Here is a 13,934-nt window from a genome sequence, read left to right on the forward strand (position 1 = left end):
TGCACCAAGTGACAATCCTCTGCAGGCCTACCTGCATTTCGCTTAAATTTTCTAGTGTCATAACTTATCAGTATACACTGACAATTTACTGAAAATATTTTGACAGTACAAGTGTCTGTACTCTGAACACAGTCTGATTTCGCTGCACGTTGATTGGTAAGTGTTCATCGGAGTACCTCAAACTACTGCCTAGCCTAAAAGACCCCCATGTGCACTCCAGAAGTACTCTGCTACCTGAGAAACTGCTTCCTTTGGGTAGTAAACACCTTATCTCTATCAAGGGGAGTCCTAAAATTCTTCACTAGATAATGCAGGTTCAAAAATCTGCAGTCAAGACTGTTGCAGAGTTGACAAAGCCTTTGGATGAGACCCTCCACTCAGCTCCAAACCAAAGGACCTCGATCAACTCTTGGAACAATGCTGTAAATTGCAGAGTCCACTTGCACCCCACACATGAGGCCAGTAGACTTCACTTCCACTGGCTGATGGTATGAACTGAGGATGGCCTCAGAACCCAAGTGACAGGCATCACTGGTGCAACATGGGCCACAACTTGCAGACGACAGCACCCTGCATGTTCAATAGCCATAGGGAAGGCCTCCTCCACATATTGACAGACATGATGAGTGCATTGTGGATTTCTTTCCATCCCTGAATGCTGTTTGCTAAGGGGCTCCATAAGGCACCAGACACTGGAGCTCTCCATAACTGGCAAAGATCCTGCCCCCCTCCCCATCGTGTGCCTGCTGAGACCCTGCTGAAGGAGAGACCACCTGTCCATGCACAGGGTGAATGGGTAAGGTCAGATGGCCAGCCTCCACACTGACCCGCGATCCACCATGTCGGGTGCACTGGAAGGTGTGTTGGGTGAAGAGCCCTTAAATGAAATAAGCAGCACTTGAGGTGTCCCATGCAACACACAACATTTTCAACCACCACTATACCATGAAGCAGCAGCCTGAAGATAATTGACTGTAGCCAAAATAGTCTACAGTTGTTCAAACAGTGGCTAGCTCCTCCTGCATCCGCACATGACAGGCACATTTCCTATTCATCCCAGCACGACTAACTTAAGACATAAATTATAAAAACACACAGAGGAACCCAATTACCAAACTTGCTACCCTCCTAATGTGTCACCAATGGAGGCTGATGCCTTACTGAACTGTGTAGCTGGCTGTACAAAAGGATTGATAACTGTGCTACACACTGCGCAAATATGCACTTCACAGTTTCTAAAACATGAGATTACACCACTTAAGTACAAAGACAAGCATGGACTTTAATAATTAAATTATGAAGGAAACACAGAAAAAGCTAAATGTAACTTCTACTTTGCTGGGGAATAACAGGTGACTGCTGGAACCTGACTGGACCCCTGCAACTCGACACTGTATATAACAGGATGTGCATGTGAACAAGGAAAAAAAAGTTCCCAGATTTCCTGGTCAAAAATACATTTTTTCCTTGGTGAAAATACAAATTTCCCAGGGGAAAAAACACATTTTCCCAGTGAAAATATACATTTTCCCACATGAAAATGCACTTTCTCTGTGTTAAATGACAGCATACTTTCCCTCAGAACTGTAAAACTTATAAATCATTTGAACTGTAAAGGTTTTATACAACAATGTAGAGCTTCCTGGCCCTTTAGGAAACAAAACCCAGCAAAAAGACAACATGTTTTGGGAAGATCCTTGATGTATGATGCATATTTTATTATTATGAAAGTATAAATACGAATTCCACCAAGCAAAGTATGTCAGTTTCCGAAGCACTACAATCTAGATTACAATGCGTTTATGTCGGCCAATCATAGCTCACATCACGTTGTTTTGCCAGCAAATAACAGCAGATATTCAGAGCATAGGACATGTGATGTAGTCAGTCAATAGCAACATCACTGTTAACCACCGTGAACACACAAACAGATAATGTTCATGGTTTAAATTAATGTGCATATACTACTGCTACAAGAAAAGCTAAGCTTTCACATATAATGATTTTGTTTTTGCTTGTGTTACCATTTAAGCGCCAGAAAAATTTTAAATAGTGACATAAATGTCTGGTCTTTCAGACCCAAAGTTTTTCTAAGAGGCTTGTCCTCAAAGTCTTAAGTTTTGAATGAGAGTCAAATGTTCTGTGATTTAAGGAATTCATTGCACATTCTCACACATAACATAATTCATCTTGTGACAAGGAAATTTACTTTGCAAGTAATGCTTCTCAAAGCACAATCTTTAATATTTTCATGCAACCTGCTAGAAATAGGTCATTTGCACAGTTGCCAGAGAGTATCAGAAGACAGGCGTTACTCTGCATGTGCAGCTACGATGACATAGGAAGCCCATGCCTGGTGTTTGCTCTGCTCTCACACCTTTTGTCGCATTTGTGTTTGGAATTGTTTGTGTAGTAGGGCATCACGTGACCACATGCAGGAGTGCAGCATGCTATTCAGAGAGGGCATAAGGAGTTATTGCACTTAGGGCAATTGTTTTATCCTATCCTATCCAGACAAGGAATGCAAAATTAGAAAGCAGTCCTTGGCACAATATTTGTTCCAAAACTAGACTTTACAACTGAAAGTATCCTAATATTTTGCTATATGGTGACTTTAACATAGATTTTTTTAAAAATTCGTACTCAGCAATACTGTTATGTAGCAGGTTTACATTCACACAACACTGAAAAAACTAGTAAGATGGAATGAATACAAATTCCTTGGGAAAAAAAACCAGTTGTGTGTGTACACCAAAACTAAGAGTCAGTATAAAAATTAACAAGGTTACCTGTGAAGCCAAGAAACTGAATAATTTGCGCTTTACAATCTATTCTGGGAATACAGTGATAAAACATGGTGTGCTTCCAGTCTATAATTTACTGAAGAATGACGTTCTGTAAATTTAAGATGTAAACAACACAAATTAAGAAATAACGTCAAGCCTAGAAGAGGTATCAGACAAGAGTTATAACATGTCTCATGATCGAAAAACACTGTGTTTCACGGAGAGTATATATGTAAAATTCTGCTTAAGTTCTTCAGTGTGGTTCTTGGGGAGTCAATTTTGGATTATCATTACTGTATTACCGGTATCTCACACTTTATGACATAATGCCATACATGCCACAAGATGAAAATTTGTGCTTGAAATTCAGCAAACAGTTCAAAGTAGCTAATAGTGTGGAATGAAATACTTCATTTCAAATAAATTGACACTCTGAAGGAAAGATGAATAAAAGCCAAATTTCTTTAACAAACTGACAAAAATAGCTTCACTGTTCTGCAAAGCGATTAATGCTCGATTGGCAATAATTTGTAAATAAAATAAAATCAGAAGACTGAAATGTATTTTAGTCTTCTGTAATTATGTGAACATATTTTAATTCATCAGATAGCTTCCAGCCACAGAAATCCATTTTGTTTTCATTTGATGTGAGAGCTGTAAAAGAAGAGAGAACAACAAAACCATGAAACATAAATGTGGATCAGATGGAGAGTACTCCCCACAACTACTCCAACTTCTCTGTGCATGTGGAATCTGGTTGCTTGGACGCACCGGAAAAGTTTTTCCGGGTAGCAACTTGCTGCTTGCAGCTACTGCTTGTACGTCTAACAGGCACACTTAAGCAGCAAGAAGCAGGCACAGTGCTGGTCATATGTGACTTCAGGTCTGTGCATGCGCATGAGCCCGATGGCAATTGCTCAAAAAACCCTAATTTAAACAGTTGTGATGCCACGCTAATCGAAAGCAGTCTGTCGTTACAAAGTCCTAAAGACCTTGAAGCATTTTGCTGTTGGCAAATGATAATGTGCGCACTGTTTTTGTTGTTATAACAGTGCATTTTCTTTGCAACTTGAGTTTTATATTGGAGTTTTTCTCTTGTTTATGTTTTATTGCTGCAGTATTATTCTGCAGTTGATAGCTAAAATAAAATCCTTCGTTACAGTATCAGTTCTCACCAGTCAAATTTAACTCAAAACCAAAACAATGAAAAATTCCCAGGGTGTATACACCCTGTGTAGGAACTTCATATTTTCTGTTTCTAAATTATTGTTTTACAGTTGCAGTTACAGAAATGGTTACATTTAAATAGCAGTACACACACTACATTGCTCTAACAAGGAGAGATCCCTGGTGGTAGGATAGACTTTTTATAGTCATCTATATGGTGATGCAGGTTAAGATCCTGGCTAGAGCACCTTAACCATTCACCCTGGTGGGCCCTCATTTACAAGTTACTGACAAAAAGAAAAAATTCAGAATTTTTCATGACATTCAACAGCATAAAAAATAGTATCACACGGACTGGCTGCATGATGTAATGGATAGGGTAAGGCCTAGTTGTGCAGAAAGTTGTGGCTTCAAATCTCATTGGGTACTTTAAATTTATTTTATTTTATTTTCAAATTTTTATAGAAATTTCTTTTACCACTACTTTTATTCAATTAACTGGTTTAAATGGAATTTTTCATTTCTATTCCTTTGTCACATCATTTTAATCATCATATAGACTTCTCCTTTTGTGCTCATTTTTCTTCCTATAATTCTTTTTCTGTGTGAAATCTTTGTTGATATGATTTTGATTACTTTCATATATTAATTTTGATTTAATCTGTTTTGTCTTATCATCCTATTTTTTGACCATGTTATTGCATTCATTATATCTATTTCTCATTTTGCTTGAATGTCATTTAAATTATAATCCTTTCTTCTGTTTAAATTTTCATCTGTGTTCATTTGTCCAAAGTGCAGTAGGAATTTAGGCTATGTTTTAAATGTCCATACAACAATTACCATACAAAAAATACTCATATTTAACCAAAAATACCTTTTTACACCACTGCACATTCAATAGAAATAGATTATTTTACACAATATTGTGAACAGTATTCACTCTGAAATTTATGTTAACAGTTTCAACCTAAAACAGTTATTTATTCATTCATTCACACATCGTATTCCATGAACTCCATCATGAAGGAGAGACTTCAGATATGCAGAATGAGTCAGGTTATACACTAACAGGTGAGAGAAACCACTGCTGACTAGTTCTGTAAAGTTTACTAACAACAAAAAATTGTGATTAGAGCTGATCTACAAAAGCTGATAATTGTGGTAAAATCAAACAAGGGAAAGACCACAATGTAAAGACTGTAAAATATTTCTGCTTTTGACCAAAGTCCTTCTTCCCAAATAGAAAACACATGCATGCGCAATCATGTGCCCCCCCCCCCCCCCCCCACACACACACACACACAAGCATCACATATTCACACAAGCGCAACCACACAAACATGACCATTATTTCTGTTTCAGAAGAAGCACTTTTTTTTGTCCAAAAGCTAAATGGTTAGCAGTCTTTTTGTTTGTGCCCGTCTGTGACTCAACAATTCCTCTATGTGGTGAGTAGCAATCTGTTTTTCTCATATTGTTGATAATTGTGGTAATTACTTCTTTATTATTTATAAACAGCTACCTCGAAAAAGCTTTCATGGCCTATATGAGGACACTGTACACAAAATCTGTTTGGGTACTAGGTTTGGTAGGTAGGCACTCATGAGACATTCAATATATTGAGAACAGGAAATTCTCGTCACTGCAGGTACATCATCCCTGGGTGGCCAGGCTTTATGGAAGTGATTTTTTGGTGTGGAAGGGTGACAGCTAACAAAATGTAGGTACTGTTGGTGGTTAGCGAGCCAATTATGGACAGAGGTGAGTGTTTGGAGCCATCAAAGTTGCGGACGTCAATGTCCAGGAAGATGGCACATTGCATAAAGGAGGTCCAGGTGAAGCAGAATGGAGAGAAAATGTTTAGGTTGTGAACAACTAAGGATATGGTGTCTTGGCCCTGAGTTCAGATCTCAAAAGTTGAAATCCTTCCTGGATGAGCATCCCAGACACTATTCTCATAAATTGTTCAAACTGTTGACATCTTACCCCCACCTTGGCCACCACTACTCATCAACACTCACAGTGAACCCCCCCTCATCAAATCTTGATTAGCATCCATATCCTGCCTAGCTGATCTTTTCAATTAGTCACATCCTCCAAAATTTACTCCCAACATTCCATGAAATCCAGAACCCCAACAAACATAAAACACTGCTCTTAAACATTCCACCACAACCCTCAATCCTACATAAGTTTCACATCTACATCTATGTGATTACTCTGCTATTCACAATAAAGTGCGTAGCAGAGGGTTCAATGAACCACCTTCAAGCTGTCTCTCTACCGTTCCACTCTCGAATGGCACTCGGGAAAAATGAGCCCTTAAATTTTTCTGTGTGAGCCCTGATTTCTCTTATTTTATTGTGATGATCATTTCTCCCTATGTAGGTGGGTGCCAACAGAATGTTTTTGCAATCGGAGGAGAAAACTGGTGATTGAAATTTCATGAGAACATCCCGTCGCAACGAAAAACGCCTTTGTTTTAATGATCTCCCCTATTTCTCAATAATACAAAACGAGCTGCCCTTCTTTGTACTTGTTCAATGTCATCTGTCAGTCCCATCTGATGTGGATCCCACACCGCACAGCAATTCTCCAGAATAGGGCGGACAAGCGTCGTGTAAGCAGTCTCTTTAGTAGACCTGTTCCTCCTTCTAAGTGTCCTGCCAATGAATCACAGTCTTTGGTTTGCTCTACCCATAATATTATCTATGGGATCATTCCAATTTAGGTTATTTGTAATTGTAATCCCTAGTATTTAGTTGAATTTACAGCCTTCAGATATGTGTGACTTATCGCGTAATCGAAATTTAGCTAATTTCTTTTAGTACTCATGTGAATAACTTTACACTTTTCCTTATTCAAGGTCAATTGCCACTTTTCGCACCATCCAGATATCTTATCTAAATCATTTTGCAAGTAGTTCTGATCATCTGATGACTTTACAAGACGGTAAATGACAGCATCATCTGCAAACAATCTAAGATGGTTACACAGATTGTCTCCTATGTTGTTAATATAGATCAGGAACAATAGAGGGCCTATAACACTTCCTTGGGGAACTTCTGTTTTACTCGATGACTTTCCATATATTACCATGAACTGTGACCTTTCTGACAGGAAATCACGAATCCAGTCGCACAACTGAGGCGATACTCCGTAGGCATGCAGTTTGATTAGAAGACGCTTGTGAGGATTGGTGTCGAAAGCCTTCTGGAAATCTAAAAATATGGAATCAATTAGGCATCCCCTGTCGAAAGCACTTATTACTTCATGAGTATGTTTCACAAAAACGATATTTTCTGAAACCGTGCCAACTATGTGTCAATAAATCGTTTTCTCAGAGGTACTTCATAATGTTCAAATACATAGTTTCAGTCTTATCCAAAGGCCTGATCTTCAGCCCTACACCAATGTTTAATCATGTTGGACTTGTCAAAGACCTACTCTTCTTCACCTGATTTATACATTGGAAACATCTCTTTGCTACCAATCCCTCCAATCAAAGCCACCCTAACCCTGAAATTGAACCTTGCCTCTCTCCCAGTTCATACCACCATTCAACTAGACCTCCTGCCCCACTTCACAACCACTTGGTAACCTTCCATGACCTCAACAGGACAAAGGCTGGCCACTCACATCCTCAAAAAAGATCTTGACATTATCAACCTTCCTGCAAAGGCTTCACCACTGTCATGATGAATCACCTTGACTACTCGACAGAAGGCTTCCACTAACTATTTGGCTCGTCCACCTCCAAGTTCTGCCATAATGATCCTATCCCAGAAGTCCAACATAACCTCCAATCCCTGATGAAATCCTGGGGCCATCCCAGTACCTCTGCACTGAGTCCATTTCCCTCTTGACCCCAACAACAATCCGCACATCCACCTTTTACATGCTCACAAAGATCCACAAACCCAACAATCCTGAATGCCCATTGTAGCTGGTTATTGCTCTTACTTAAAGAATTTCGGCTTTTATTGACCAACATCTCTAACCAACTGCCTGAAGCCTAACCTCACACATCAGTGATACTAACCACTTTCTCCACTGACTCTACAACATTCCCCTCCCTTTATCTCCTGTATCCCTACTAGTCACTGTTGATACCACCAACCTGTACACCAACATCTCTCATGCCCACGGCCTTTCTGCTATCGAACACTACCTCCCCCAACATCCTACAGTCTCCAAACCCCCTACCTCATTACTCATACAAATTACCAATTATATTTTCACACACAACTACTTCTCCTTAGAGAGGAAAATACCCAAACAAATTTGTGTCACAGCCACGTGTACTCATACTGCACTCTCCTATTACCACTTTTTTATGGGGAGACTTTCCTAGGCTCCAAAATCGAAAACCCCTTGTTTGGTTCAGGTTCACTGATGATATTTTAATGAAATGGACTCAGCACCAAGACACCTTATCGTCATTCCTCCACAACTTCGACACCTTCTCACCTGCCTGCTTCACATGGTCCTCCTCAACCATTACATGCAACCTTCCTGATGTTGAACTCCCTCTCTTTAATGGCTCCATCCACACCACTGTTCATATTGAAGTCACTAACACAACAACAGTAATTGGATTTCGAAAGCTGCCACCCTTTGCACATCAAAAAAATCACTTCCATTCAGCTTGGTCGTGCAGGGACGGTGTATCAGCAGTGATGAAAATTTCCTGAAGGTCTCATGAGGGCCTATGCCAAAACCTAGTGCACAAACAGATTCCCCTTGGCATACCTTCACACACCCCTAATCCTCCCACCAACCTCAAGAATCAGCTATAAAGGAGTGCCCCCCCCCCCCCCCCCCCCCCATCACCCTAGGCTGGAATAACTGAACCATACCCTTTACTAAGGCTTTGATGGTCTATAATCATGTACATCATGTACAGGAAAGAGGGAAATCCTACCCAAGATCCTTCCCACACCTCCTGAAGTGGCATTCCATCACCAACCCAACCTACACAACATCCTTGTCCATCTCTATGCAACTTCCACACCCAAACCCTTGTCACGTAGGTCATAGCCCTGAGGAAGACCCAGCTGCAAGACCAGACTAATACACTCACCCAGTACTTCCTACTCCAGCCCTTTCACTGGCCAATCCTATGTCATATATATCAAATCTGCTGCAATCACTACAGTATTTCAGTATGACAATCAGCCAGCTGTCCACTAAGATCGATATCCACTGCCAAACTGTGGCCAAGAACAAAGTTGACCAACCGGTGGCACAACAGGCAGCTGAGAACAACATGTTCAAGTTCAGTGGTTGCTTCACAACTTGTGTCATCTAAACCCTTCTCTCCAGCATTAGCTTTCCTTAACTGCACTTATTGTAGGAGATATCCTTGCAACATATCCTTGGCCCCTGCCTCAGTCTCTGCTAATTCGCTGTCCCCACACCCACTAATCATCAGTTTTCCCTGCCTCTGTCATGTTACTCCCTCCCTACCCACACCAAGTCCAAATATCTACTATCACATGCCTAGCCTGTGCAGCTGCCACTCTTCCCCGCATTCCTCGGTAACAATTCTGTTGCCTCCCTTTGAGGTGCCAGCTACCCACCCCAACCCCTCTTCCTGCCACCCACCTCCCCCCCCCCCCCCAAAATGGTCTCTTTTACTCCCAAATCATTTACTCTGGCAGAACATTCCATAAATCTACAGTTCATTTTCTCAGATCACTTCTAAATATCGAGCACTTTTGTGTGTCCCTTCACGAACTCCAAATCATTAAAATAATTCAATTGGGCTCACAGTTGTTGAACACTCTTATTGGAGGAATCATAAGTTTAATGAGAATTACAATCCAGAGGAGAAATCTCCAAGTATCTTAAGTCTGTCTGTTAATGTATAACTTAAAACATTCCATGTCTCCGAAACATTTACTTTCTCTCTTTCTTCTCTCTTTCTTGCCCTCTCAGCTACATCGTAGAACAAAGGAAGTATAACTCGAATTTTGACTTAAATTTTCATTTAATAAATAAAATACGCTTAAATACACTTATGGTGGTCGTCATACCAAATTTCTTTTTACAGGCTTTGAATTATTCACTCTTGTTAACCATTCACACATGGAGAACTTTACCTGATGAATTGCTGGCGCTGCATGATTTGTGGGAAGCCAGGTGGTGGCTGCTGGGGACCCATAAATTGGGTTGAAGGCATACGGTTGCGCAACATCTGCGACAGTGCCTGCTTCGATTGGTTTAGAGGCCGTTCAAATCGTGGACCGCCTACTGGAACAGAGTTCACTGTTCACTAGTATCTGCACCTAATTAGTCTTATTAGTGACAATATTTATAAAGCCTTGAACCTGAGACTTTTGCCTTTTGTGGGTTAACTCTCTAATGACTGAGTAATACAACTAAGACTCACAACCTGCCCTCACAGCTTTACTTCTTTTAACTTACACATCTTTTCTCCATGAAGTGTTAGTCCTGCAAGGTGCGCAGGAAAATTATTGTGAAGTTTCGAAGGTAGGAAAAGAAGTATTGGTGGAAGTATAGCTGTGAGGCTGGGGTGTGAGTAATGCTTGGATAGCACAGTTAGTAGAGCACTTGTTGCAAAACGCAAAGGTCTATGGCTTTAGCCCTGGTCCGGTACATGGTATTAATTGCCCAGGAAGTTTCAAAACAACACACACTCGAGTGCAGGGTGAAAATTTATTCTAGAAACTGTTATATTACTGACAAAAATATCAAAAGGTACTGAAAACACATGTGACATGGAGTTCACTTTCACAATGTTACCAACACATTATTAAGGAAAGAAATAAGTAAATAAATAAAAATAGTTAACATATTACACACATGAGGATTATTTACTTACCAGCTGTCAAAACAGGATAAACTGAAAAAAACCTAGCAGACAAACAAATTCAAATTGTGCTCATATGTTTAATTTTAGCAAGTTAATTCCATCATTAGGAAGAAAAATGGAAATAGAAAGAACTAAAAGGTGCAATACACATATGCTGAAGTGAAGGAAGAGTCACTCCCTACCCAAAAATCAGGAGAGACAAAGTACAGGAAATCATTTGGAAGTGACAGTCAAACTGGTTAGTTATCATTATACAATATGCCACAATAACGACCTCACAACTTTGGCACTGCATAGAAATTTACTGCAGATCTATTTTTGGTGTAATTCATAAGCAAAACATATCAAGTAGTTATTGATGTAGTAGCAAAGCACCATACCAGTGTTATTAAGCATTTGCACCCATTGTTTCGATCACTACGTTCACTAGTTTTTCATAAGTCTGTCACAATTGTGAAATGTAAATGTTTTAGGAAAGTTCTTGCAGAAAATGTAAATGTTGTAGGAAAGTTCTCACACAATACACAAGCCTATGCCCCTACATAGAACCAGCTAGACTGACAGTGGCAATGCTGTTTTGTGCAGGTGGGCAAGTTGTGGTGAGGGTAGTGTCGAGTTGGGTGGGTAGAGGGAGAGGGTGGGAGAAAGCAGGGAAATGGACTGCCAGTGGGGGGCTAGTGGCTTGGAGGGAGGCCAGTTTGCCAGCTAGGAATGCAGAAGAGAGGGTTGGCAGGTATATGGGCCAGTACAATTGTAGTGGCTGGTGGGGAGCAGCACATGCTGAAGTCGATGTGGGGTCGTTAATTGGAAGGGGATAACATGGCAGAGGGAAAGGGAGCTGTTGGGTGGAGGGTGCGGGGCTAGTGGATTACGTCAGATCGAGGCCAGAATGATTACAGGAGCAGAGGATGTGTTGCGAGGATAACTCCCATCTGTGCAGTTCAGAGAAGCTGGTGATGGTGGGAAGGATTCAGATGGTTCAGGTTGTGAAGCAGTGATGGAAATGAGCACATTGTATTCAGGTGGATGTTGTACCACTGTGTGGGCAACTTTGTATTTGACAACAGTTTGGCAGTGGTCATTCATCCTGCTGGACAGCTGGTTGGTAGTCACACAACACAAATGGCTGTGCAGTGTTAGCAGCAAAGTTGGTATATGACATGGCTTGCTTTCACAGGTGGTCCTGCCTCCGATAGGATAGAATAAGCCTGTGATAGGACGGGAGTAGGAGGTACTGGGTGGGTGGGCTGGGCAGGTCTTGCACCTTGATCTGTCCTGAAATGAGGAACATTCCCACCCTCCTAAAGTGGTATTCCATTTCCCACCCTTAACGGCATCCTAATCCATCCTTGTGCCACTCCCAATCTCAATCACAACCCCTTGTTACAGGGATCATATCCCTGTGGCAGACCTAGGCGCAAGACCTGTCAAATTCACCCATCCAGCACCTCCTGTTCCAGTGCTGTTCCGGGCTTATCATACTCCCTCAGAGGACAGACCATTTGTGAAAGCAGCTATGTCACATACCAAATTGCAAACACTGTGGAGCCTTTTATGTTGGTATGACTACGAACCAGCTGTCCACAAGGGTGAATGCACACCACCAAACTGTTGTCAAAAACAAAGCTGACCATCTGGTGGCACAACATGCAGCTGAGAACAACATGCTCAATCTCCACATCTGCTTCACAGCCCTAGCCAACTGGATTCTTCTCTCCACTACCAGCTTCTCTGAACTATGCAGATGGGAGTTACCCTTACAACACATCATCTGCTATTATTGTCCTGGCCTCAATCTCAGGTAACCCACTGTCCCTGCACCCTCCACCCAACAGTTTCCCCTTCCTCCATCCTGTCACCCCCTCCCAATTTATGTCCTCATGTCGCCTTCAGCGTTTGCTGCTTCCCACCGACTGCTCCAACTATGCCTGCCACCCCTCCCTCCTGCATTCATAGCCAGTAACCTGGCTTCCCTCTGAGCCACTAGCCACTCACTCCTAGTCCCTCTCCCTCTACCCCAACTGACACTATCCCCACCACACCCAGGCCACCTGCCACAAAACAGCATTGGACAATTAGTCTAGCAGGTACCACATGAGGGCATAGGTGTGTGCGTGTGTGTGTGTGTGCTTGTGTGCTTTATTTGTGTGTGTGTGTGTGTGTGTGTGAGAGAGAGAGAGAGAGAGAGAGAGAGAGAGAGAGAGAGAGAGGGAGAGAGAGTTTACTCAAGTTTGTCAAATGATAACTCTGAAAGCTGACAAGTTTTCCTTCTTTTGTATGTATCTATGGACAACTCAATACTTCTGCTTTTTGGTGAGTGGTCTCCTTTTACCCTAAAGTATTTACAACTGTACTATAGATTGTTTTGTAGTACATATAGTAGAGGTCTTCCCAATTACATGTTGTTTTGGAATGATGTAATTGTTTTGTTGCAACCACCTGTTACATTCATCATAACAAATCCCTATGGCATCTTCAAGTGTTTAAGTGTCAAATTGTGTTGAGCAAGTACCACTCTTTGGCATGAGACAAGCTAGTACTTTCAGCTTAAGCTTTATGGATGTATGATAGTGCAAGAACTAAGGAAAACAAGTCCATCTTTTGTGATGACTCCAGTTTCCATATAAGACAGAAAGTGAACAGAAACACCTATCAGACTTGAAGCAACGAAATTCCAAAGACTTATTCGGAACACATTTACATCTACATCTATCCTCTGAAAACCACAGTGAAGTATATGGCACAGGGTACATCACACTGTATCAATTATTAGGATTTCTTCCTATTCCATTCACTTATGGGGTATGGGAAGAATGACTGACTGAATGCCTCCGTGCATGCAGTAATTATTCTAATCTTATCCTCATGATTCCTATGTGAGCGATACATAGAGGATTTCAGTCTATTCCTAGAGTAAATATTTAAAGCCAGTTCTTGTAACTTTGTTAACAGACTTTCTTGGGATATTTTACATCTATCTTCGAGAGTCTTCCAGTTCAGTTCCTGCAGTATCTCTATGACACACTCCCATGGATTAAACAAATCTGTGACCATTCATGCTGCCCTTCTCTGTATACATTCAATACCCCCAGTTAGTCCTGTCTGGTACGAGTCCCACACACTTGAGCAATATTATAAAT

At 41.1% G+C, this 13,934-nt stretch overlaps 1 protein-coding gene across 1 annotated transcript in view; it reads right to left on the reverse strand.

Annotated features, from left to right (window-relative positions):
- LOC126161685 (mediator of RNA polymerase II transcription subunit 12) overlaps positions 1-13,934 on the reverse strand; it is a 415,184-nt gene that overhangs the window by 45,362 nt on the left and 355,888 nt on the right. The window contains exon 36 of the mRNA XM_049917698.1: positions 10,061-10,211. Coding sequence (XP_049773655.1) covers positions 10,061-10,211 — 151 coding nt within the window. The remainder of the gene's footprint in view (positions 1-10,060; positions 10,212-13,934) is intronic.

This window comes from Schistocerca cancellata, chromosome 2, assembly GCF_023864275.1.
Source record: "Schistocerca cancellata isolate TAMUIC-IGC-003103 chromosome 2, iqSchCanc2.1, whole genome shotgun sequence".
NCBI lineage: Eukaryota > Metazoa > Arthropoda > Insecta > Orthoptera > Acrididae > Schistocerca > Schistocerca cancellata.